At 40.0% G+C, this 26,439-nt stretch overlaps 1 protein-coding gene across 1 annotated transcript in view; it reads right to left on the bottom strand.

Annotated features, from left to right (window-relative positions):
- Nucleotides 1-640: 640 nt before the first annotated feature.
- ABI3BP (ABI family member 3 binding protein) overlaps nucleotides 641-26,439 on the bottom strand; it is a 151,382-nt gene continuing 125,583 nt past the window's right edge. The window contains exons 55-62 of the mRNA XM_088534315.1: nucleotides 25,863-25,931; nucleotides 24,743-24,955; nucleotides 20,447-20,558; nucleotides 9,770-9,849; nucleotides 7,872-7,901; nucleotides 7,125-7,286; nucleotides 2,050-2,163; nucleotides 641-762 (exon numbers count right to left, since the gene is read on the bottom strand). Coding sequence (XP_088390441.1) covers nucleotides 647-762; nucleotides 2,050-2,163; nucleotides 7,125-7,286; nucleotides 7,872-7,901; nucleotides 9,770-9,849; nucleotides 20,447-20,558; nucleotides 24,743-24,955; nucleotides 25,863-25,931 — 896 coding nt within the window. The 3' untranslated portion in view covers nucleotides 641-646. The remainder of the gene's footprint in view (nucleotides 763-2,049; nucleotides 2,164-7,124; nucleotides 7,287-7,871; nucleotides 7,902-9,769; nucleotides 9,850-20,446; nucleotides 20,559-24,742; nucleotides 24,956-25,862; nucleotides 25,932-26,439) is intronic.

Below are 26,439 nucleotides of genomic sequence, written 5' to 3'. Positions count from 1 at the left end.
TGAAGCTTGCATTTGAAAACAAACACAAATGCAATAACTTGATTGTTTAAAGGTGCACATACAATAAACCTGCCTGCGCTATGGGCAGAAGAATGAACTATTTGTATGTCTAAGGAGAAAGCTCTTCATGTTACTGGTTGTGGGATATTAAATGATTAAGGGACTTCTATAATTTATGACTGGGAACAGCTAGCTTACAGCACTTTACATTATAACAAAAAACAGTGAATATTTAAAACTAACACACATCATTGCATTCCATGATCAACTTTGCCATAACTGTGCCTTAAACAATTATTACAACACTGTGATAAATAATATACACACCGTATCTTTTAAAATACCATATAGACCATACCTCAAGAATAGGGAGCCAGCTACCCTATACATTATCCTACACCATGTCCTTAACCTGTTTGTTTTAACCTAAAAAACAAATTTGTAAAACTGGATAACTACAGTAAGCAGCCTATGCTATTAAACAATTAATGCAGTATTGTCATTAGATTTGTATAAACCATTACACATTAGCAAAATTCTTTAAATGACAGGCATACCATAAACATCTTCACCTTTGAGCTCACTTTGGGCAGTCGGAAGCGGGGGATAGTGATGGACCTCTTTCTTTGCCAAGTTCCCATCAGCTCTACCATTTCCCGGGTATTGATGTGCCACACTCGTACCAGAGAACATAGTTAATGTGAGTCTCGCCACCTATTTTTCCAAATTTGACAGGTTCTTGGCGAACTGCCCTGAAGAAGCCTAGAATACAGAAGAAAGTTTTGTTTGCATGAACCCTTAAGGACCCTCCTTTCACTTCTGCGACTTGTGTGCAATTCAATTCAAGGATACACTAGTTACTGAGTCATCTGCTATAAATGAGTTTGCTGCCTCGTTAAGCTAGGAATATGCTATGATCATCACTGTAAAACAACGGGAATTTTTCCACCAAATCCTAACATGAAAAAGGGGAAGTACTTGGGATTACCACAGATCGCAGACCAGGACAGAGGGGGATGGCCTGGCTGGGTTCTTTTCTTCTATCAGTAGGAATCACTGATAGCCTCCATTCCAGTGCAGTGTTCGGATTAAACAATATGAGTGAGTGCAGTAACCTTCCAACAAAGCTTGCTAGTTGGGGATATTTCGCACAATCTCCCCATCCTCGTATTAAATACTGCTTTAAATCTGTCATTCTGTAGGACAGTACTTCCACTTCAAACAATGTTTGAAGAGAGCAGGTGTCCAACCTGATCTTTGTGTTCCAGATGAAGCACATGCAGAGTTAATTCTAGTTTGAACACACCTCGGCCACTTGCTACAGCTAGGGAGAAACTAAAGCAGCACTGAGCACTTACTTGGTCACTTCCTTTCCCTGCTCAGGCCATTTGCTAGAAATACATTTTTTTAATGTACGTTGAGATTACAGTTGTTCATGAATAGTCAGTTAAACCCACTCGGCAAAATCAAATTTGTTTTGCAATGTTTGTAAGCTGGGTGGATGTCTTTTTTTAGATAAAAAGCTTTTGGGTATTCAGATGTTACAAAGTGAATCTGAAATAGCCGAATTGTCTGCTGCTGTGGCAATGCCAAACTGGATTTGGACAATCCTCTCTGCAAACATGGTATGCTTGCAAATGGGCAACACTAACTGGCAAAGGGAAAGTTAAAGCCCTCGGGAAAAACCACCACATCATGACCACTGGGCAGCTCATTGACTTATTTTGCATTCTGAAAAACTGGTAAAATATTTAGGCACTTGATTATAATCTCTTACTTACACTATTTTCACACAAACGCCCACCACTCATTTCTTTCTTTGGTTTTATAAAAGAAAAGGGGTGGTTATTACCTAACTGAACTTGAATTATAGCCTTCTCTTAACGTGCCCTTGCTCATCTTCAAAACCGTCTCAACTCTCGGCTCTGACTGTAAGCTCAATAGTCTCACTCCATTGCTGGGCCTGGCAAAACACCCTGAATTCACCGTCAGGTGACCCACTAGGGAAGCAAAGGAATGGCAATGGTTCACCACAGAGACAAGAATTACCATCTTTGACTGGCAGATCGTCTTGCTGTCCTGTCCTTCCATCTAAGAAAGAGTCTACAAATTGGCAGTGATCTTCTCCATGGCCCCTCTGGTCTCCGATATTATAAAATTGTCCTGAAAGAAAAGAAAAAGCAAAGAAGTTGAAAATCCGTATGAAGCTGAGATCCCTTTTGTCTCAGCAGCAATAGCTGTGATTCAAACATCATGGCCATACCTCCCAAGCACAGCGCTCACAGAGGACAACTGCTGCAATCTTCTGCTGGCCAAAATCTAATGCCTTAATTTTTTTTTCCCCCCCTCCTCTCCTTGTATTTCAAACACTAAAAGTGAAATCCTGTTCTGATTAGAACCTCATTCTGATCATAACAAAAAGGAATAAGGTTTGCTGGTGATTTTTTTTACTGAAATGCCTTTGGTCGCCAGGTTTGAGCTCCTGTCACAAAGTCCAGAGTGTCTTCAAAGTTGGGTTTATATACCATCTCATAGTGTGGACAAAGCCTGCTTTATACAGCACCATCTTTTCACAACGTGGGCAAGTGATATCCTTTAGCTAATAAATACCCCACCGAGGTTGAGTAGCTGCCTGTCCAGAGATTAGTATAGAATAGAATCGTAGAATCATTATGGTTTGAAAAGACCTTCAAGATCATCGAGTCCCACTGTAAACCCATCCTCACCATGCTTGCTAAACCATGTCCCGAAGTGCCTCCTCTACACGTTTCTAGAACACTGCCAGGGATGGGGACTTCACTGCTTTCCTGGGCAGCCTGTTCCAGTGCTTCACCACTCTTTTTGTGTAGAAATTCTTCCTAATGTCTAACCTGAACCTCCCCTGGTGCAAAGTGAGGCCATTCCCTCTTGTCCTATTGGTAATTATTAAGAGTTTGGCACTAACCTCACTACAACCTCCTTTCAGGTAGATGTAGAGAGTAATAAGATCTCCCCTGAGCTTCCTCTTCTCCATACTAAATAATCCCAGGGCCATCAGCTGCTCCTCGTAAGGTCTGTGCCCCAGCTCCAGTGTGCCCATGTTTATTTACAGGATTGCTAACAGGACACTTGACTGCAACTAAGTGGAAGGAAGGGTCATAGAATCATAGAATGCTTAAGGTTGGAAAGGACCTTTAGAAATCACCTAGCCCAACCCCCCTGCACACGCAGGGTCACCTAGAGCACGTGGCACAGGACTGCGTCCAAGCGGGTTTTGAAGATCTCCAGAGAAGGAGACTCCACAACCTCTCTGGGCAGCCTGTTCCAGTGCTCTGTCACCCTCACTGTCAATTTTTTTCCTTAAGTGCCTATGGAAATTTTGATGCTTCAGTTTCTGGCTGTTTCCTCTTGTCCTGTCTCTGGCCACCACTGAAAAGAGGCTGCCCCCATCCTCCTCACTCCCTCCTTTAAACTATTTATAGACACTGCTCAGGTCCCCTCTCAGCCTTCTCTTCTCCCGGCTGAACAGGCCCAGCTCCCTCAGCCTCTCCTCATAGGGCAGATGTTCCAGGCCCCTGATCATCCTTGTGGCTCTGCGCTGGACTCTCTCCAGCAGCTCCACATCCCTCTTGTACTGTGGAGCCCAGAACTGGACACAATACTCCAGATGTGGCCTCACCAGGGCTGAGTAGAGGGGCAGGATCACCTCCCTCGACCTGCTGGAGACGCTCTTCTTAATGCACCCCAGGATCCCATTGGCCTTCTTGGCTCATGGTCAACTTGTCGTCCACCATGACACCCAGGTCCCTCTCTGCAGAGCTGCTCTCCAGAAGGTCGGTCCCCAGCCTGTACTGGTGTCTGGGTTTATTCCTCCCCAGGTGCAGGACCTTGCACTTGGCCTTGTTGAATTGCGTGAGGTTTTTCACCGCCCAGTTGTCCAGTCTGTCCAGGTCCCTCTGGATGGCAGCGCAGCCCTCTGGGGTATCGGCTACTCCTCCCAGTTTGGTATCATCAGCAAACTTGCTGAGGGAGCACTCTGTGCCTTCATCCAGGTCATTCATGAATAAATTGAACAGGACTGGACCGAGGACTGACCCCTGGGGGACACCACTAGCTACAGGCCTCCAACTAGACTCTGCACCGCTGATCACCACCCTCTGAGCTCTGCCATCCAGCCAGTTCTCAATCCACCTCAGCGTCCACTCATCTAACCCACACTTGCGGAGCTTGCCCAGGAGCATGCTATGAGGGACAGTGTCAAAAGCCTTGCTCAAGCTGAGATAGACGACATCCACAGCTCTCCCCTGATCTACCCAGCCGGTCATTCCATCACAGAAGGCTATCAGGTTAGTCAAGCATGATTGAATGGTGAATCCATGCTACTACCTGGTGAAGCCATGCTACTACTTCTTGTCCGCCACTTGCGTAGCAACAACAGCCAGGATGAGCTGTGCTATCACTTTTCCAGGGATGGAGGTGAGGCTGACTGGCCTGTAGGTCCCCAGTACCACATGCAGTGTGTGCTGACACTGCAGGCTGTCCTTACCCAGTTAATAACAAGGCTTTCAGTGAGAGAGTGAGACAGCGATTTTTTTACTGATTTGGTTCACAAGACCTCAGTATAATTCAGTCAAGGAGATGGAGGAAAGCACTCCGTCTATTCTTCCTCGGCCTTGGCAGGAAACATTTTCAGATCAGTTAACTGCTTTTTCTGATCACCCTTCGCAGCACCTGGTCTCGATCTGTTAAACTTCTGGTTATTTGGGGACAACCTAACCAGAGATGTAGAAGTAAATCGCTCTCCCTCTAGAATGAGAGACAAAAAAATCTTCGCAAAACAAAGTTGCCCTCACAGACCTTTTGCTGCTTCTAAATGTGAAGTTGAAAGAAATGGTGATAGCTTTTAGAAATATGCTCAGTCCTCAGATATAAACTAAGCAGAAAATCCAGTTAGATGTTGGGACTCTGGTAGCCTTGAATCTGTGCCAGTCAGGCCATCTGAGAGACGATGAGGTGGCTTTTAGTGCTGCTTTCTGAAGTTCTACTGGCACTGTAGCAGCTCACCAACAGTTCATCTTTTTCCTACATTTTTCTGATCTGCTTAACACTTTGCCAAAATTTCTCACCTCTAGCTGATGATCTCAGAGCAGAATTTCATGCACATGCTTCAGAAAATTATTTATTACTGTGTTGTCTTGGCTGTAGATGTATTTTTTCCAAAGAAGAACTAATCAGAGGGAGTTTCTCTTGGTAAATTTTTGGTCGGAAATTAAGCACATTCAAGCTGCCCAAAACTGCATGCCTTTTCTTTCTTTTTTTTCCATGGCTGTTGAAGGTCTTATATTTTTTTTTTTTCCTCCCCTCAATAAATACTTCTTTTTGGTGGCCTGATCTGGAGCTCTGGAGGACTGTTAAATGAGGTCAGCAGGAGATGCTGTTTTATAGAACAGTACTGACATGTGCAACGTCAATCAGGTTTTCTTCACTAGCGGCCGAATAAAAAAAGGCATTTTTACGACTAACAAAAGAGCAGGCACTTTCAGATACCCATACACTCTTGACATAAAATATGCCTAACTCAAGCACTTGCCACACATAAATTAGCAGTGTCCTCAGGGATTATCTACTCAATTCCCATTGTCCAATTACTTCCATAATAAGAAACATACTTGAAAAACCTTTCAGGTAACAAATGACTAGATTCACCTTTTCTTTCTGTCAGTAGTAATTCTAGCATAAATATAATACTTAATTTTTGCAATGAGGGAACATTCAACAATGTTCTATCATTATGGATGGTTCTTAAGCAAATTAGATGCAGTTTTGCACACCGAGTTCTGCAACAACAGCAGTGTAAATACGTGCTAAAAAACCAGACTAATACTTCCACCAGCCTCAGGGGTGCGATGAGACATCAGAACAAGAGTTGGTGTAAATTGGAGACCTGCCTGCTCTACTGGAGAGGTCCGAGTCATGTCAGCCCCACTTAGCAAAGAGTGGTGAAAAACATGGAAGGGTTTACATTTACATAAACATTTAAATTCCTTCTAATATTGTGACAAGTGGCCTGCAGTGGTTTCAGCGGTTTGAGTGCAAGAAGCAGGCTCAGCAAGTGAAGGGAATGCAATGTGGCTACCATCATCTTTCCTCAGCCAAGTTAAATCTCCAGTCTTCCAGCAAGAACAAAAACAATCTAATAAAAATAGGAAAATGGGCTGCTGATATGTGAAACTCTTACTCTGAGACCGAAGTAGCTTTCAGTGTGGTGTTAATACGCTTGATTTAGGGCTGCAGTCTAGTCCTGCTAGATTAGCACAGCTATTTCCTCTACTGGTTTGGTGATACGCTCTACCTCGTTGCCAGTTCTTGTCACTTGATCGCCGTGGGGCAGTGCAGCATGGGGTGAATGAATGATACCTCTGTTCAAAACGGCCTCTCTTATTCACACATCTGCCAAGACACTATTTACGAGGCGGGACCGCGCTCGCTGTTAACGCCAGGGCTTCCCTCGTTGTCTGCTCACGGGGGAGCGGTGGCGGGGGCAAGGCCAGGCGGCTCCTGGTTACATTGGCACAGGCTGCCCGGTGCACTCTGCTCTTTTGGCTTTCCAACCCGGCTCCCACACACGGAGACTGCTGAGCCCTGCTCCCGCGAGGGCCCGAGCTCTGCGGGTGAGTAAAATCTGTTCATTAGAGGAGAGGCTATATGTTTGCATTATACAATAATGACTTAAGCAGAAGTGTACCCAATGGGGTGGGAATGAGTGAGCTCTAATCATGGGCTAAAATTAGGCCCTAATCCTGCATTAAGAACTATCCCAGACCACTTTCTGAATTCAAGATTGGCACCTTCACAACACAGACCATTCCCTGGCAGAGATCTGGTCTTTATGAGTATTCTGTATGATCCCCTGATTACTAATAGGTGCTGTAAAACACATGATGACTGTGGAGAAGTAACTTGTGAGTCTTGGAAAATCGGGCATCAACTACGTTCAGATTACTGAGCACAGGCAGATTAATCTTTTTATGGAATAGATTAAACATCCCCGATCATGTTTCAACAGAGCCAATCTTGTTAAACTTGTTAGTTCTGGACCCATATCTTGAGGGATGGACAATGTGGACAACTTGAATGCCACTTACCTGTGAGTGAGTCGCTGAGGTATATCTGATATCTCAATGAATTACACAGCTGCACACCTACAAACTTCTTATACCAAGTCCTCTTTACGTATTGCTTCCCTTTGCATTCTGAATAGGTGTCCGAATTGAATGGGATTTCAGTCCAGATGGCATCCTTTCCCACTGCAGGAGAGCAAGAGAGGCATAAGTACAATATGGCATATGGAATGCTGTACGACAAAAACACTAAAATAAACACAATTAAAACCCTGATGGAGCAGAATGTGCCTTGGAGTATATTCCCACCAAACACATCAAGAATCTTAAAAAGTGGCCTAAAGCAGAGCTGGGTCAACCCTTTGGACGCAGACAACTTTTGGAAAGTACCCTGGCAGATAAATAGCAACCTCTGCATTGTGCTCTGTTAACTCATTTGCAAAAGTGCAAAGCAGCTCATTCATTTTACAATGCTTTATTTTCATTTAATGACCAGGCTGACACATCACAAGGGTTGTCCTCATCTGTGTACTTTGGTTTGAAGCCACTTGAGCACCACCTCACTTGACTGTGTTGTGCTCAGGTAAACATTTAGCCTGGCGAGAATTCCTTATGATATAGATGGAAGGAGTGAAATCATGAGTGAATGCTGCTCTGTCCCATAGCTCATTTAATTGGCACAGTACAGCAACACCCCTCAAAAAATTGTGCTATCTCACTTCCGAAAAAAATCCTGATCAGAATACACCATACTTGGCATAAAAAGCTTACTTGAAATTGGCTCGCTCACTCTTGGGTCCGCTGAGGAAAGAAAACAAACATTCAATCAGATAGTGCAAATTAAACTTCCCTGATATTTCAGTGGAAAAGCATTACGATGCTTTTCCTAGTATGATTTTCTGTAGTTGACATAAGCTATAATCTGCAAAACAAAGTTTTGGAAGCAAAATTCACTGCTATTTTTTTTTGTATTAAAGTAAATAAATAAACTTTCTGTGCCACTGTGTGAAACTACTGCATCACTGGCCTTTTAAAAATGTTACTTCTGAGACAATACCACTCAAATTAGCTTTTAGTAATATCAAGAGTATAAAACCTGCCAGTAAAATAACAGTTCTACAGCTTTCTTTTTTCTATTTCAATTTCAAAAATTTTTAATAATAAAAAGGACTCTTCTGTAATACTTGCAGCACAAAACTTTGCTATGAAAACCCCCCAGTGACAAATGGGTGTGTGCAATTAAAGGAAAAACAAAACCAACTGCTTAATTTATCCAAACAAAATAGGAGACAGAGAGTAAGCATGAACATTACATTTGGCATAAACATATTTTTCAGGTTTAACAATCTTAAGTTACAAAGAGTATATTCATGGTTTTCAAAAATGCCAGGCATAGTCTGAACTCCTCCCTGGCTAATTCTCTGCACAGCCAAAGCTCTGATTCATCCGTGACTGGGCGCTATGTAAGGACTATGACGATACCTGGCTAGAAGTGCAACCTGAGAATGTCCCTTTAAAGAGGCTGAACCCATATTGTGCTTTATAAGGTGCTGGAGTACTATTGAGCAATATGCAGATCTACTCAAAAAATACATATATCCTGCTTGTACAGAGCCAACAACGCTACTGTCCTCCTCCCTGGGCACTGGAATAGGGGAAGCAAAGGCACTCTCTGACCCTCACCTCTGAGTCAGGTACAACTTGGGAATCAACCTGTGCCCAAGCCAGCCTTGTACATTCCTCCCTAACAGTTTCACAAGAGAGACAACATGATGAAAAAGGGCATCCCAGGACTCCAATATTTCTGAACTACTATTTCTCAAGCATGAATTTCAGTTGAACAACACACCTATTGCACAGTAGTCTTTTTGACAAGGTGGACAGAAGTGCATATAAACATGTCAGCCCCAAGAAGAACTGTTTGTTCCTCAGAACTTTTTTTCAGGCAGGTGAGTTTCACAGACAGAGAAGTGCCAGCAATACTAACTCCTAAATGACTCAGCCTTCTTTAAGCGTAAAGTTAGTTTCTTCAGAGCAAAGATCAGACATTGATCTTTCTGTGTTCCATCTTTTTATTTTCTCCTGCAGTTTGGCCAGTCTGGTTATATCCTCATGCAAAAGCACCCTGATCTCGGGCTCATCTCCCAGGCATTGCCATAACTGGCTCAATAATAAAAAGCCAAGCTGAAGATAGTAAAAACACAAACCAGAAGATGCTCCATGAAGCAAAAGAGCCCAACTATGCTAAGTACTATCTAATGTCTCACTGCTTTCATATACCTCAGACAAACGGATTAAAAATAGTACACAAAATCAGATACAACAGAACTGTAACAAAAAAAAGCAGTTTACAGCTGATGCTAGTGAGCAAAAATATGTGAACAAAACTCTTTTACTGCACGGACCAGCAAGTCAGTCACATGTAAACCATATTCATGACCTCTCCAGAAATGCTACTTTTTATCTTGTACAAGAAAACCTCTATAGAAACTGAGGGAATGTAGGAAACCAGTGGCACAGACAAATTATTTAAATCCAGTTTTAGGATCCCATCCATAGGACCACATTGTCTGTTTAATTTGAAGCTACAAAATGTTAATTCCCTAGTGGCTGAGCACATCACCAATGATTTATTTCTAAATGATGGACGAACCTTTGGACGTTCTTACCTGATTCGGTATTGAACGCCACCACATTGCTGCTCGGGCCTTCTCCCAGAGGATTTCTAGGTTTCACGTGGAACTCATAACTGAGGAATAAAATAGAAAATGAAAATTTTGCAAACTAAACGTTCTTATAGGGTCTGGAGCAAGCAACTGCCAGCACTCCCTCTGGTGCTCCTGGCCTCTTAGAAAAGAGCCTAAAGGCCTTGTTTGTTGCTCTGAAAAAAATGGGATATTCTTTTTCCTGAGTGTATGCTGTCTCTCTAAACATGTAATTTCTCATTCACTTTGACAAATCTTTGCACACATGCTGTTAATGTTTATTTTAATGCACCACTGGTGTAAGTCTGTCTCCTCTCACACACAATTTCAGTTCTGGTAAAGTTCAAGTCAGAAACAGCCTGATAAGGAGAAACTGAGTCAAGCATGGTGCTATTTACTTGCAATTTTTTCATTCACAAGAACACAAACATCCAACTCCCTGCCAATAGCATCCTCTCCATACCTTCCCCATGAGATATAAGCAACAAGCTATCATATACAGACCAACTACATGGCATAAAAAAGATGAAGGTTTTTCACATGCTCTGGCGCATGCATATCTCTCAAAGATATAGGGTGCTTCTTCATCCTCTAGAGAGATCTGGAGCAAATCAAAGGACTATAGGCCTAAAAAATAATATGAAATGAAATTCCCAGAAAAGGGTAATTAAACATCCAGCTGTTGATTCCTGAAGGATCACTTATTAGTGACCCTCTCAGTAGATCATGAGTGTACCATGAGGCTCTTCCCAAAAAGCAATTTTCTGAAGCAAAAACATATCACTCTTTGCATGCTTGGAAAGAACTCTTTGCATGCTTGGAAAGGACTCTTTGCATGCTCAGAAATTTGCATACTCCTCTTGCAAGATCCTACAGGAGACAGAATAATTTAACCCAAACTTTGGATTGCTGCTCATTGTTTCTTGCAAAACTTGAACAGCCTCAGTGGACTCCTCATCATGCAGTACCATCCAGGGCATTCATGAGACAATTTTCAACTTCAAAATTCCTTAAACAAGCAAGCGCCTTAAACAAGAAAAGAAAATCCTAGAAATTGTGGGAAATACTTATTATTTCAATACATCAGTATTCTGAACAGATATATTTTGGGTAAATCATGGATATTTCTAAGTAAGTGAAACACTAGTTTGTTTTGGTCTTTAAAAAGTCTACTTGGAGTTTTAAGCCACTCATATTACATTATTGCAGGAGCCATTAAATAAATGAAATAATGAATTATTGATGTTGTGGTTGATCTTTTCACATGTACCAAACACCACAGGCTCCTTTCCTCTGACAGATTCAAACCAGAAAAAACAGCAGTGGCTGCAGGAGCACAAGAACAAGCAGGAGCCAGTTTTGGGGCCAAAGGAAAACTAGTCGACTGAAAATTGGGAGACAAGTGAAAAATTAGGCCAATCTTATGGAGTGATAGAGATTACAGATCTAACTGAGTACTAAAGACATGGTGTGCCTTTCTTCATAGAAAACCATATAAAGCCTCCCTTGTGGTATGTTGAGTGGACAATCTGAAAAACAAAAATAAAATTGGTACGGGAGGAAGATTAAATACTTGCTGCAATCTTATCCTCTTCAACATAAGCCACAAGGGAGGGAAAAAGCTGATTGGAAGTTATGTAGGGCAAAGTTACTAAAAGAAACTGGGAAAGCTATGTAATGATTATCCCATGTCTACCTCTTAGCCAGACTTGATATTCACAAGCAACTGCCCATGAGAAACTCCAGTCTATATTCCAGCTTTGTATATATGCCCCTAAGACGCCAGGAACTCAATCTATGCAGCAAGCTAACATCTCTCACACCTCTAACCTAGGAAAGTCATTCTTAAAACTTGGGAGAGATCAGGCCTCCTAAATCCTCTTGAACAGTGTAAGACACTAAAAGTCCTTGGGCAGATTAAATGGACTTGCCTCACAGTAATTACTGCGCAGGACAGATTTTTCCACCATAGAAAAACAGTATTCCACATGGAGCTTTGGCAGACACAGTGGTGCCTTCATTTTTTTCAAATCATGCAAAAGGAGAAAATGTAAGAATTGAGAACTGAAAATAGGCAAAGAGAGATTTTCATCGTATTACCGTTGGCTGGAACAGCTTAGTGCAGCGCCACAGCTTTGGATTAATTGCTGGGGGAGATGCTCCCTGCATTGGGCAGGCCCATGTCTACCAAGTTTCTCTGCACAGAGTGTGCTTGAATAGCACGGTGACCCTAACTAGTGAAGAAAACTAGATTTAACAGAAGGGAACATTTTGCTCAAAAGATAATGATGAGCTTGCCTAGAGAGCCTTTCTCCTAGCCAGGTTCAAAGAAGGGCCAAGGGAAATGGGAACTAATTACCCATGAACCTTGACATTAAGAGTAGTATAGTACATATTTTGCAATAAAGAGTGCACAAAAAAGCAGATTTTTTTCGGTAATCTTTTCCTTCCTATTGTAATAGTACTGCCACTTTCACTGCAGTTTTCACCTCGACCCTTGCTGTTAACGGAAGCCAAGCTCTTTGCAGTAGACTTTTTCTTGAGTGTGGATAGCACATTTTCAGTGCTAAATTCAATATTAGACAATACTAATTAGGCAATAGTAGATAATGGTAATAATAGCATAAGCAGATAATTATGAATTTATCTATACCTCTACTGAAGGATTCTAACATCCTTATGCACTAAAGGTATGAAGACTTACTTGCTGTGGTGCCTTTGAGTAGAATTATAGCAATATTCCTTTTTTACTTCCTACCTTTTGCAAGATACATGAAAAAAAAAGCCTTTGAAGGAAACCATCTATCACACATTATAAATACAGTTTGGTAAATGCATATATCCTGCACATTTCACCTTTTCTTTACAAGGTATTTTATTACATTTCCTGTTAGTTATATTCCTCCAGAGAAAGCATGGCTGGAAATTACTTTGCCGTGGGACACAATCTAATTCAAAAGAGACCACTCTTTCGTGTATGCAAAAAGGAGAAAAGTGTAGCTGAATTCACCAAACTACTTAACCAGGCAAAGTACCAGAGCCTCAAAGGAAGTTTTATAAGTGCAGGCTTTTTATTTACTATCAACATTTTTTCTAACTAAAAATCCTTACCAGCAGAGTGGTGGGACACATCCCCTGTTTTAAGCGCTACCTCAGTTGCCCCAAAGCTATTTGGCACATCTCTGACTAATACAGCAGAACTGTATTCTTAATATTTTCCTTTATTACCTTCCAATTGCTGCCAACACAAACATGCATGAGAGCTGTGTTTAGACATATTTTGACTCTTTTTTGAAGGCTTCTATAGAAATTAATGTTGCAAAGTTTCCTGGCCACAAGCGATATGCTCTCTGAACTTAACTGCCCTTAAACAAACCACTAGATTGAGAGGAAATGTACACCTACAGGGACACAGAAATAAGAACTACCTATTTTGTAGATGAGCTAGCAGAAACACTCCACAAAGTCAAAATGATATTGTATCAGATGTTTGGAAGTCTTGATTTTTTTTTTCAGTTTTGAGGGGCCAGAAAATCTCCAAGCTAATAGTAATAAAATGATACTAAAAAAATACTGAAACATTTTCTTGTTTAAGTGTAGTTTTCAGTGTAAAAGAAAAGTAGAGAAGATCCCAAAGAACGGAGTCCTGAGTGTTCCTATGAACCTGGAAGAGGCACCTTTGAAAAGAAACCTGAAAAAACAAGATACCTATGTGACAAGTTAAGTGGAGTATTACAGGTCTCACTGCTCAGATAACTGCCTGGAAGTTGAACTGTAATTACTTTGATCAAAACAATCATTCCTGCAGTTTGGCTTTGATTAATTTCCAAGTGAAATAAATGGTGTGCTTCAGAGAAAAGTCTTAAGAGTTGTTTTCAGTAGAAAAACCATAGCATTTCTACGTGGGGATAAACAATTCATCTAACAGTTTGGTTCATCAGGATCACTCCTTTCTCCCATTTTTCTTTGTTATTTGCATTAATGTACAGAAAATGTACAAAAATCCCTCAGCCAGCACATGAGCAAAAGGGCTGCGTTGACAAGTTGACAAGAAACTATCCGAAAGATAAAATTATACAGCAATTTAAGTTGGAAGGGACCTTTGGAAGTTACCTGCTCCAAGCCTCTGCTCATGGCAGGGCCAAAAGTTCCTTAGATTGCTCACCAAGAGACAAGCTGCATCAACAAGCATAGTTACAGGGACTCCCTGCTTGAAAAATGACAAGTTAAAAACCAAGCAGCCTAAGACTTGATTTTGCCTAACTGACATAAAGGATTGGTGGGGTTTGGCTACTTCACTCATTTAACAAGTGAATGGCCAATTGAAAGGTGAAGTTGGCAAACACTACAGGAAAGTTTGGAGTAAAGGGGGCTGAGTGAAACATGACTTTCATCTATGCTTTGAAATTCTTGGAAATAAATACGCAAAGGATAACAAGGCTAACTGCAGCATGGAGTTATCATCAATAGCTGCATATACATTACTATTAAATCACAAAAACACATATATAAGGAACTTCAGGAGAAGACCTTCATAAAACAGGAGAAAGCTTTCTCTTCAAACACCATTTCATCCTATTTACTACTAGTATAAATATATAGCTTACATAGCATAACTGTAGTAAAAGTTTTGGAAGATTTCAGGTGAAATTTATCAAAAGCAAAATATTTGGAATGGAATTCTAGATCCAGGGTACCTGGACCCAGCGAGCAGCCTCAAGAACTTTAATCAATTAATGCATCTGTACTTTCCAGATTACTTCAACTATCACAGACTTTCTAAGATGTAATAGTGAAATGCTGCTGCACACCATGGTTGACAATTTTTTAAGTGAAAAAAAAGCCAAGAAACTTCCACCCAGAGATTGCCATAGGCTGTGAGGAATGCCAAATTGCCCAGTTCTGAGCAGTCCAACACAGCACCCATGCTTACAGTTTCTTCCTTTTACTGCTAAAATCTTGCATGAAACATTCCTCCCATCTCTGCTCACCAAGTCTTTAACCTTTCCTGATCAAATCCCTCTTCGCTGGTGTGTGACAAGCCCAGGCTCTCCATGTGGTCTCCTACTGACTAGATATCTAACCTCTCATTTCTTTACACTTATCTCCTGCTCAATTCATCAACATGCATTACAACCTATCCCTTCTCTTTTAGGATTAATAGGATTTTTCACACAAAAAACAACTTTATTTTGAAAATGCTTAAGCATTAGTAAGTTGTTATGCTTCATCTCAAGGAGTAAAGCAGCTGTTTTATTACTAAAGTACTAATTCATACCAAGGAGCATACAGGACTATATGCATGTTGAATCTGCAATTCTATTACCTTCCATGCTGATGTACATTGTAACAATTAAAAAAGCTGCAAAAGATCTCAAAGAAAGAATTTTACATAAACTGCATAAACATAATACACAATTTTGTTTACATGTAACTCTCACAAGCTGCTTTTATTCCTTATGAAAGGTCATTTGCATTTCCAAATTAACACAGAGAATAGAAACGCTCTGCATCTTTAAAATGGTCTAATTTTCTCAGATCACAGAATCACAGAATGGTTGAGAAGAGACCTCTAGAGATCATCTAGTCCAACCCCCCGGCTCCAGCAGGGACACCTAGAGCACGTGGCACAGGGTGGCATCCAGGCAGGTTTGGAAGATCTCCAGAGAAGGAGACTCCACAACCTCTCTGGGCAGCCTGTTCCAGGGCTCTGTCACCCTCACAGGAAAGAAGTTTTTCCTCACATGAAGGTGGAACTTCCTGTGTTTCAACTTACACCCATTACCCCTCATTCTGTCACCAGCCACCGCAGAGAAGAGCCTGGCCCCATCCTCCTTACAGTCACCCCTCAGGTACTTGAACATGTTGATCAAATCTCTTAGCCTTCTCTTCTCCAGACTAAACAGGCCCAACTCACTTAGTCTTTCCTCATAAGATAGATGCTATGGTCCCTTAATCATCTTCATGGCTCTCTGCTGGACCCTCTCGAGAAGCTCAATGTCCTTCTTGCACTGGGAAGCCCAGAACTGCACCCAATACTCCAGGTGCTGCCTCACCAGGGCGGAGTAGAGGATCAGGATCCCCTCCCTAGACCTGCTGGCAACGCTCCTCCTGATGCAGGCCAGGATCCCATTGGCCTTCTTGGCCACAAGGGCACATTGCTGCCTCATGGTTAACCTGTTGTCAACCAGGACTCCCAAATCCCTCTCCATGGCGCTGCTTTCCAGCAGCTCAACCCCTAATCTGTACTGGTGCCTGGGGTTATTCCTCCCCAGGTGCAGGACCCTGCACTTGTCCTTGTTGAACCTCATGAGGTCCTCTCTGCCCAACTCTCCAACCTGCCTAGGTCTCTCTGAATGGCAGCGCAGCCCTCGGGAGTGTTGGCCACTCCTGCCATTTTGATCTTCAAAGTCTGTCCCTTAGCTCCTAACCTTTAAGGTGGTGTCTGGCTTACTGCAGAGCTTTTTAGGGATGTAACAATGATGTGATCTATTTTGAAGAGCTTAAACAAACAAGCAAAAAAAACCTAAAACAAAACAAAAACAAACAAGCAAAAAATCCCCCACAAAAACCCAGTATGACCTGTCAGGCTATGATACACTCCACTTTTCCCTTCTGCTTCTTTTGCCCCTGTCCCACTGAACAGTTGTCTGTCTTGCTTCGTCCCTGCAGAATCTGGGGAAATAACTCTCCAGCTGCTGAAGTAGGCACTAAGATAACCTCTTGGATTTGTCTCAACAGGACAAAAGGCCTTGGACAACAGGACTGCAGACTACTTTTGCCATGTACTCTTCCTCATGACTATACATCCAGTGAAGGCTGCCTGCCTTGAACTGTCTTGCTGCTGTAGGCTTCTTCTGCTTTAAATTTACCCATGGAGACTGAAATACTGTATCTAAAATCATTTTTATCCTTTTTTATAAGTCTTTGTTTAGATCGGTCCATTTTAGATCCGTCATGAGCTGTCTTCAGTTCTGGAATCCCTGAAACTTCACAGCAGCACATGGGATTTGCATGGAATCACTGATAGCTTCAGTAAAAGCTGGAAAAGCTAGAGTCTGAAATTTAGCTTCTCAGCTTCCCTGGAGTGTTTTAGGGCCAAGAGGTTCTTCCTCAGCTAATCCACTGCTGCTGAGCCTCTCTCTTTCCATATACTTGCTGATACTTCTGTAAATGTTGGTTGTGTTTAAGATGGATTTCTTTTTCTCTTCCAAGTTTCTTTTCCAGCTGCACCTCCTCTACAGTCCTTTCGTTTCAGGCCAGTTATGGAAACTGCTTCTCAAATTTAATGTATTGCTTCATGAATTTGCAGACATTTCAGAGACTCTTAATAAACTAACTGAGCTGCATTTCATTGTCTCTTCTCCTCTTATTTTCAGTCAGCTGTGTCCCCAGATCCATTTTTAATTCTGGTGAGCAATCAGCACCTGATAGAGAGGAGATCTTTGCTGTTGATGTATGCCATCCATCACTACGCTGACCCTGTGTGATGCCAACTGTCTTCACTTTCTTCTTTAACTTGAATTTAGTGCTTCAACAGGCATGGACTCAAATAGTAACAATTTCTTGTGCTTCTGCCAAAGCTCTCAAGAGGTCCCAGAAATTAAGAAATCCACATCTTGGAATGGAAGTTTAATTGAATGCAGCCACTCTGAGAAGGACTCTGCATCCTTTACATCCTGTATAATCAGAAGGAACATGCACAGCTATGAACTGTACTCATCAGATGTTTTCAATTTGGAGTTGATGGCCTCATGAATCCAAAAAAACTTTGTCTTTCGCTTGGGGTAAAGGGAGGGTTGTTAAAACCATCACCATGAAGTTGTCCCTTCAAGTCAGTCTCTGTTAGAGGCAGCTCTGATCTGAAATTTGGTTTGTTGTAGCCAAGTTCACACTCCAGAGGATAGTTTTTCTCCAGTCTTCGATCTGTTCTTGTTCACTGAAACCCCAAATCCTCTCATAGGATGGGTAGAATCATTCCAAATTGAAGTTACAAAACATTTTACTGCTTCTGCATAGCTACTGCCTGCCTTATGTCCTTTCCAATGGGCCTGCTTGCTTTTACCCTACAGGAGTGTAAAAATTTATTTCATTTGGGTCATCTGGACCTCAGTATCCAGGGATTTATCTTCCTTCTATGTCTTTTCTACACTTAAACAATTTATTCTATTTCTGTCACCACATGTGATATGACCAACTTTACTGTGTAACAGGAGAGAGTCTCATTAATAAAATACAGTACTTGTAGAGGTGCAACTGATTTATTTCAGAGCAGTACATAAAACAAAAATAATTTATAAAAATTTACTTATAAAATATATTTTAATATATATTATAAAAAAAACACAAAAGAATGACCTGACAAGCTTAGCAGCACCTGTTTTTGTCCTTCAAATGATATTATTTTTCTGTCTAAGGCTCATCAACTGATGAGGGGGAGGCAAAATGATGCTTTGTCTCAAGTTCTACTGCTAACATCCCCTAACTATCTCTTAACAAAGCAGAAAAATGCAGCTGCAGTTCACCCTGTTACAAGCCACATGCCTTTAGAAAATACCAGACTTTTACTCTTTATTCAGTATGCGACAATACTGATCCACTTTTTGAATTCTGGATTTCCCTGAGAAGTTATTTTTGGGTATCACAAATCTACTGAGTCTTTCTTTTCCAGTCCCCTACCCTGCCACTTTCTGCAATAGTTCTTCATCCTTCCGTATGGGAAGGAGGCTGAACACACAACAAAACATATAAACTCAGCTAGGCTCAATACAGAGTTTTCTGTTTCCAATTTAATAATGATCATAACAGAAATGACTAAAAAATATTAAACAAAATTATTAATAAAGATGGCAGTTTAATTGAAATGGAAAAATCCAGTTACCAAAGCTCAGAGAAAAAAAAAAAGCTTACAGAAAAAAAAAGCAAAACCAAAGCATTCAACAACATTCTGATGCAACCAATAAGCAACACTGAAATGCAGGACAAATGCTTTCTTCTCTTTTCTGCATCTTACCATGGAAATGACAGAATTAATCTTGATAAGATTCTTTTTCTGCTTCTTTCTTTCTTTCCTTCTTTCTTTCTTTCTTTTTTTCTTTTTCTTTTTTTTTTTTACAAATTAACTCAATGATAATGCTTGTCTGGGTTAACTCCCCAAAATGTATGCTACCAGCCGTATTTCACTGACACATTTTTAATTTGCCATCTATTACAAGACACTGAAAGTCCCATATACAGGACAAATGTATCCTTTTCATAATGCAATAAAAAGGCCAAATATCTGGCAGAGGCCTAACTTGCATTTCTAGTATATGAATGACCATCCATATAAATAGTCTAGGAGCCTATGCCTGTTCTGGTGAGTATCCTTAAACCGCAGACAACTGTACACATAAATCCTGATCCAGTGTATGAAATTAATATTTCTTTCTCCCAATTTCATTTCTGGAGAGGTCAAACCAAGAACTCAAATAAAAGTATAAGCAACAATCTTAGGAGTAACTGAGAAAAGAGCTGGCAACTGCTGGGTCAACTACCAAATAACTGCAAAAACTTAGCCTAAAGTTTGCACTCTTCACTACTTGCTTTGGTGGAATAAATGTTTTTCTTTATTAATAAGTGCATCTTTCTGAGAAAGCAAATACATCCAAAGTATCTCCAATGACACACTCATTGTTGAAACATGAGGATTACTTGTACTTACCGCTGGAAAAATAAAAACTTTTCTGGAAACAAATAAATGCAAGTTCTCTATTTAACTTGATTGTCTGGCACCCACGCAATAGAGGTTATACTAACATTTTATCAATTTTGATCAAATACCAAGATATCTGAAACACACAGTATCCATGACTCCCTCTCAGAATGTCTCTCAGTGTTTTGTTTTGGTTTTTTTTTTAAACAGTATTTATGTACAATTTATGTGCAATTGTTATTATTATGAACACTGGCTGTACACAGCTGGCAACAGAGAAGTAGATATTTAGGCACACTAGAGAGTGAAGAAGGTTCACACTGTTCACATAAATAGTCTTTGGAGGGTGATGTAGTCAATAGGGTGTCTTACGCAATTAGCTGGAGAAAGTTGCTTGTTAAGAATCGCATCGTTTCTACTTATCCTCAAGTACCATATTTTAACAATGATCAGAGAACTGATATGAAGAGAGTTTGATTTAAAACATATTTTCAATTTTGAAAAAATATTTATCTTTCACCTAATGCCATCTTGCTATCAGTTTGCATAGGATGGTTAAAAATATATCCTAGATAAGGACTGGTGAATTCTATAGGGCTTATAGCAACTTCAGCAAAATGCTTTTAGTTTTTCATCTACTAAATTCTTTAAGAGATATTTTTGAGAAAAAGCAGTGCACTTTCTTACATTTAGTTATTAATCTTTCTGACAAAATATGCCACTTGCAATCTAATGAGATCATATACACTCTTGGAAATTTCCTGAAGATTCTTGAGATGTGGAATGTGTGTTCTTATATGCTGGCTTAAAAGCAAAAACAAAGCATACCTTTTTCCTATCAGAATAAGACTAAAAACAAAATTGATTTATATGCATCATTCTATTTTAAGTTAGACAGCTGAATTCTGAATCTGTCGGATTAACTTTCAAAATTTGTATTAAATTACCTTGTGTCAGGTTTTAGGTTTTCCACAGTGGAATGGGTCTGATTTGTAGTGATAATTGATTGCTCCTTTTCACCATCACTTGCTCCATTTTCAGTTGACACAACTTCATACTCTGGAAAATTATAGTAATGAGAAACTTGCTTAAATAAATTCTCCCATTTCAGCATCATCTTCACTGCTCTCTCTGTTTTTATCTGATTTCCTCTCCTGCTGTTTAAGACGTCATATGAACATCTTGTATGAACATGTCTGGAGACATTAATATTTTAAAATGGTCAGGAAAACTCCTTAGATATACATTTCCAGATTCTGCATGCCTAGCCCCTCATCTTTCCTCATAACACAATTATAGAAAAGAGAAACTCAACATACTGCCTCTGTTCAAAGGTAGATCAGACACAAAACTGAATACAAGAAGGCCCAAGAACTCCACAGTTTGAACAAAAAAGGCATCAGAGATGAAAACAGAAATGTCTTATCATGTGATTAGCCTGAAACAATACCTGATTTTTCTTTGAAGATTTTTGTAGGAAACTGCCCAACAGTTAACTTTGTGCACATAAGGCAAATTAAGGAATCTGCCAGATTGCATTTAAATAACTTTCTTCAAGGTCCTGCTCCCTTCTGTTGTCATTATATGTCTTCTCAAGGTGTATTATTTTCTTTTCCTCTCATGCTATATGTCTTCCTTCTGCTACAAAATCCCTCTTTGATCAGAATGGTCGTTATAAACAAGAATTACTGCACAGACCTTGCTTTCTAGTCCTGCTTTGTAACACTGGCCCCAAATATTGATTGATGAGCTTTCATTTCATTAAACGTCTTTAAGATGCATCTTTCCTAATTGCTCTAGCATTGGTTTTAACCAGTTTGTGAATATGGAAAGAGAAATAATATTAATGATAGATGCACACAAAGTTCTGTAATGCATTAGTCATGACAAACTGTAGTTACAACCTTGCTGTTACTAAGTAACAAGACTAACCGTCTTGTTACTAAAGCATAATGTCATCCGATATTTAGTCTGAAATTTACTCCTGTTGGTATCTATAAATCAAAGTGATGTTAAATAGAAGTGCCTTTATTAGAAACATTGCACCATTCAGACTTCATATTTATGTACCCAGAGTTTTGGAAGCTAAATAAATGTTTTGTTGGCAAATCGGTTGACTGAATTAGGAAAAAGAGTGAGCCTATCCCACCTCCCCACCCCCGCAAAAAAAAGAAAAAAAAATCTGGCAGCTGCCTGTGTAAAACAAGAAGACTTTCAGAATTTGTAACACTTGAACTCTTGCTTGGACTTAAAGTCTTGAGAGTACATACATCATACCGTTATAAATTTACAATCTTAAAGTTTCAGTGATATGAATACGCAATACCTTCCAGTGAAAATCTGTGTGTCACGTGCATTTTCCATATTATCAAAACTCTATATTGCTCCCCTTCCACAACTTTAGATAAAATTGCGGTAAGATTTTCTTTAGTTACCTTTCTTTGTAGAGTACATGTTGCAATTCAAAACAATATATTTCTCAACATTACATTTATAGATATATGATTTAACTAAATATAATGATACACATATTCTATTTGGCTAGTATTTACGCATATTAAGTTATACTATGGCCACTGAGATAATACATAGTACTAACATAGTCTGGTCAAGGTCAAACTACTACAAAAAGTAACTAGTCTTATGATACAACGCATACCAAGTCCACCGAACACCAAAGTTAGCTATTTTTTACAGCTCAGCAATGTGAATATCTGATATGTAGGGTGAACTCTTGCAGTATCACTAGAGCACTGGAACAAGCTTAGTGCATCCCTCATTCACCACAGGATTGTCCTGAGCTCAAACAAATTTGATGCTCAGGGCAATATCCTCATAGAAGAAAATTCATGGTATTTTATGCTGTCCCCCTGTCCTCACTCTCTCCCTCACTTGTAGCTACATTAACTTTCTTTAAGAAAGGCACGGGGAGATGCACTAGCTAGCAGTGATTGCAGCCTCCTCAGAAGCACCGAGCTAGTCTGTCTGGTTGGTTATGCCCGTGTGCCTGTTCATACAAAGAATTTGCAGTTTTAGCCTCCAAAGAAGAAAACAGCTCCAAAATAGTAGCTGCCAGCAGGAACCAGCTGAAACTGGAATTTCCACTCAAGAATCTCTTTGTTGTTGAAACTGGCACAGAAAGGTACAGGTCAGCCTGGGCCTGCTCAGATACAACCAAACACACAGCTTGAACTGTGGCCAGTCAGTGAAATCAGTAATTTGAAAATAAGCAGCTCCCCAGGGTGTGCATTTTGAGGGCAATTCACTAAAGTTTGGCTTTCACCATTACTGCCAGCAAGCAATGACCCTCCTTTCCCTCACCAGTCCCCTATGGCCATGCTCTTGCCCAGATGCAGCCCCTAGCAGGCAACCTTGGCCCCACAACTCAATACCTCTCCTGAGAAACACACAGGGAATATTGCCGAGTTGCCTTTCCTCAGGAAGACATTCACAACTTCCCCATTTCCTCCCTTTTCCCCTCTCCAAAAACCAGTGTGGCCTTGCTAGCTGTCAACGAGCAGAGGAGGAGCATGTTCTTAAAGAACATCTGCAATAAGCATTTAGCTCACCAGTGCAGTGGAAGAAAGCAAGCACCATACTGTGAGGCCAAGCAGAAACGGATGCACCTATGAGCCATTGCAAAACGTCTAGAAAGCTCTATTTTCTTTCTTTTTTCTTCTTCCTTCCTTCTTCCCCCTCCATGATACTTTCGACTAATCAAGTTTTTAAAGAAAATCTGGCAAGTCACAGGGTTTTAATTTTTAAAAAATGCACAATGCTAATAGACCCTTTTGTTGTCTACAGAGAAGACTCTTTCCACTTCTTGCTGGACTCTCAGATCCCTTCCCCTACCAGCTGTAAGTACACACCAACACACACACTAATTGAGATAGAATACAGACTTGGCTGTGCAAAACCAACTTTGCACTCTTGATAACAGCCGTGGTTATTATTCATCAGGCCTTTCCATTAAAATGCTATTTTAACAATGTCTGATGTGACAAAAACCCTTGTGCAACGCATTTGCTAAAAGTTACACAAAGTAACCTCAAAAAAAAGAGAGACTCAAAAAAAAAATATTTTTTTCGTTGTTTCCACAGTCCTTTCTATCTGAAACTGGTTGTTAAAAGGAAAAATCTGATGCTCCAATCAGAAGACTGAAAAAAAATGTGAAAAATACAAAAATAAGAATAGATGACTGAAAACTTGATTTAAGTCTGTCTAAACAAATAATATCATACTGGTGCCAATATGAAGCAATCACTGTTTTCAGAAAATAGGACTGAATGCCTTCTCTTGAATTTAGAAAGTGGTGTTGAATGACTCATTCAATGAGTAATTATTTGATTTTAGGCAGTTTAAGGGGACTAGCGTCATGAAAGTACCTTTAAACCCTACAATTTAAGCATTTTATGTTATAACAATTGAAGAAGAGAATAAAGATAGTATTTATGGGAAAGCTGTTGCCTTTATTTAAGACAAAACCTGGAGGGAATATTAAAGAAAATTTTCTCTTAGGGAAGCAATATTAACATTAATCACATAATCTGCATAAGATTTTTTTTTTTCCCCTGGAAACAGTGGAGGGGTATATCAAATGTTTCAGTTTTCATAAAACAGTTTGGTGGAAGAAAAGAAGGTGTAAAATTCAGGGTAAGTTAACTATCACAAATACTGATTTCAACTGAACAGAGTGAGGATTTCTACCTAAGGATTCAGAAAAAAAAAGCATTGTTTACGGTATGTATCACAATATGCATTTAAAAAAGAAGGGATTGAACAGTATCAGAATACAGCAGGACCTTGTTTTCATCATCAGATATTGCATGTTGATCAGCTGTAGTGGAAATGTTTTTCTTTCTGTGATACAAATGGGGTTCATTAATATGTTCTAGAAAAGCAGGTTGTTCTGCTTCCAAGAAAACATACAGATAATCAAGGTAAAGACTGGTCTGGTCATTTTGCCGCAAAATGACAACAGCAACAAAAATATATTCTGTGAATAAAAAAGGCCGTGCAGAACTGTCTGAGATGCATCTTCTTCCTGTCATCTCAGATGTCAATGATACAACCGTGTAAAATTCCAGTCCTAATCTGGTAGCATTTTCTTATCCTCACTGGAGTCAGTAGTAACATGGAATAAAATAACTTGAGTACAAGTCTCCCTTGGGGTCCAGTGTCATTCAAAGCAAAAATAAGCTGAAAACATTGTATTTTGATAAAGTAAATAAAGAAAAACTGACCAGTAACAGTATCGTTGTCTGGTTTTTCCCAATCCAGTATGACAAAAGTTGGGCAGCCCTCGACAGTTACCACTGTGAGGTTGGTTGGAGGGTTTTGTGGAGGACGGGTAGCTTCTTCCTTGCTGCCACCTTCTTCTTGAGGGAAATGTTCAAGGGAGCTTGTGATAGAACAAGGCACATCATCATCTTTCTTCATGTACTTGACATGAGGGGCTAAGAGCAATAGAAAAAAGGTGGTATTCAATACAGAGTGCTTTGACAAAACATGGATACCATTCCACCTAGCACAAAACTTCCAATTCAGGTCATAAAGTAGAAAATCTGCATGAAAAAACAAAATCAAGCACAAATGTTGAAGAATGAAAACAATACATTCAATACTCCTCCTTAAGCTTCTTGGTTACTTTTTATGGTTGCTTATCATTTCTGTTTTTTTTTTCCCTCACTGTTAATGTAGAATCCACATTCCCTTCCCCCTATTGCCATTGGCACCACTAAAGAAATATCACTGAGTAGGCATTAGTGGGGGATATGCACTGTTAAATAATTTGAAAGAATTACTTCCTTTCATAAAATCAGAGAAATTTAACTTTACTCTTTTTGTAGTAAAGCACCACCACAATTCCATCTGCAGCTAATACAAAGAGGTGACACTCATCACACTGTTTCACCAGAAGGGGTAACAAGTTCAGGCTAAAGTCATTTTACCATTAAACTTGCAGTTTTGAAAGCAAATGCCAAAATCTCAGCCAACTGTCATCGAAAAGACCTACTGAGGCAAATATCTTAAACTCCACATTGATATTAGGAAAAGCTGATTACTGAAGCTGTACAACTTTTCATACACACAAACAGCCACACTTATTTGCCTGCTGAACTGTAGCCTGGGGAGTGGTAGCAGGGATGGAAAGAGAAGAAAATTTAAGTAAAATTATTCTTTAAATAAAAAGAATATGCTCACAGTTCACATCATAGCCCTTCCGTCTGACACTACAATGGAATTGAATCGCATGAGGCTTTGGCCTTTGAAGAACCAAAGAAGATATGTAATTTTGATATAAGACAGGTCAGTCTTCATATGTTCCCCCAAGTGCAAGCACTGCAACTATTAAAGTCATACCTTGGTATCTTGGCTTGCCCGAAGAATCAGTTTCTGATGTAGGACTTGAGCTGAAGACAGTTGCATCAACTGTGGGAGATAAAGTTGCAATACAATATACAGCAAGTGTGGATTATTAGTGTTAGATCTGCAGCATCTCACAACTTGTTTGGCATTTTACATTATCACCCAAAAAACTCCTTTCTGGTAGACTTTTAGAGTCAAATTTGTTTTTTTTTTTTCCTTTTAAAGACCATACTTTGTCTGTGGTACTAAGTAAACTCTTACCTGCTAATATAGTCAAAATCAAAAGAGACAGTTTTTGACTGCTGCTGGATTCAGTTCATGCAATATATGTAAAATGCACCTTAGACCTTTTAAAATCTTTTTGCACTGCACTGACTGTTTAGTTTGGGGCTTGGTTCATGCTCAGAAAATATATAACACTATTATGGCAATCTCCTTCTGCAGACCATGCAGCTCACAAAATCTGAAGGAAACCAAATGCAAACACAGTGATGAAAAGAAACGCACTAAAGCAGTCAAAGTTCAATAAAGCTAGCTTTATTGATCAGCAAGGGTCACAGTAAATTCAAAT

The sequence above is a fragment of the Tinamus guttatus genome, unplaced genomic scaffold (assembly GCF_059628265.1).
Source record: "Tinamus guttatus ecotype Peru unplaced genomic scaffold, ASM5962826v1 Tinamus_guttatus_pri_ptg000035l, whole genome shotgun sequence".
In the NCBI taxonomy this organism is placed as follows: Eukaryota; Metazoa; Chordata; class Aves; order Tinamiformes; family Tinamidae; genus Tinamus; species Tinamus guttatus.
The sequence above is the reverse complement of the archived record's forward strand: the minus strand, read 5'-3'. Positions and strand labels throughout refer to the sequence as shown.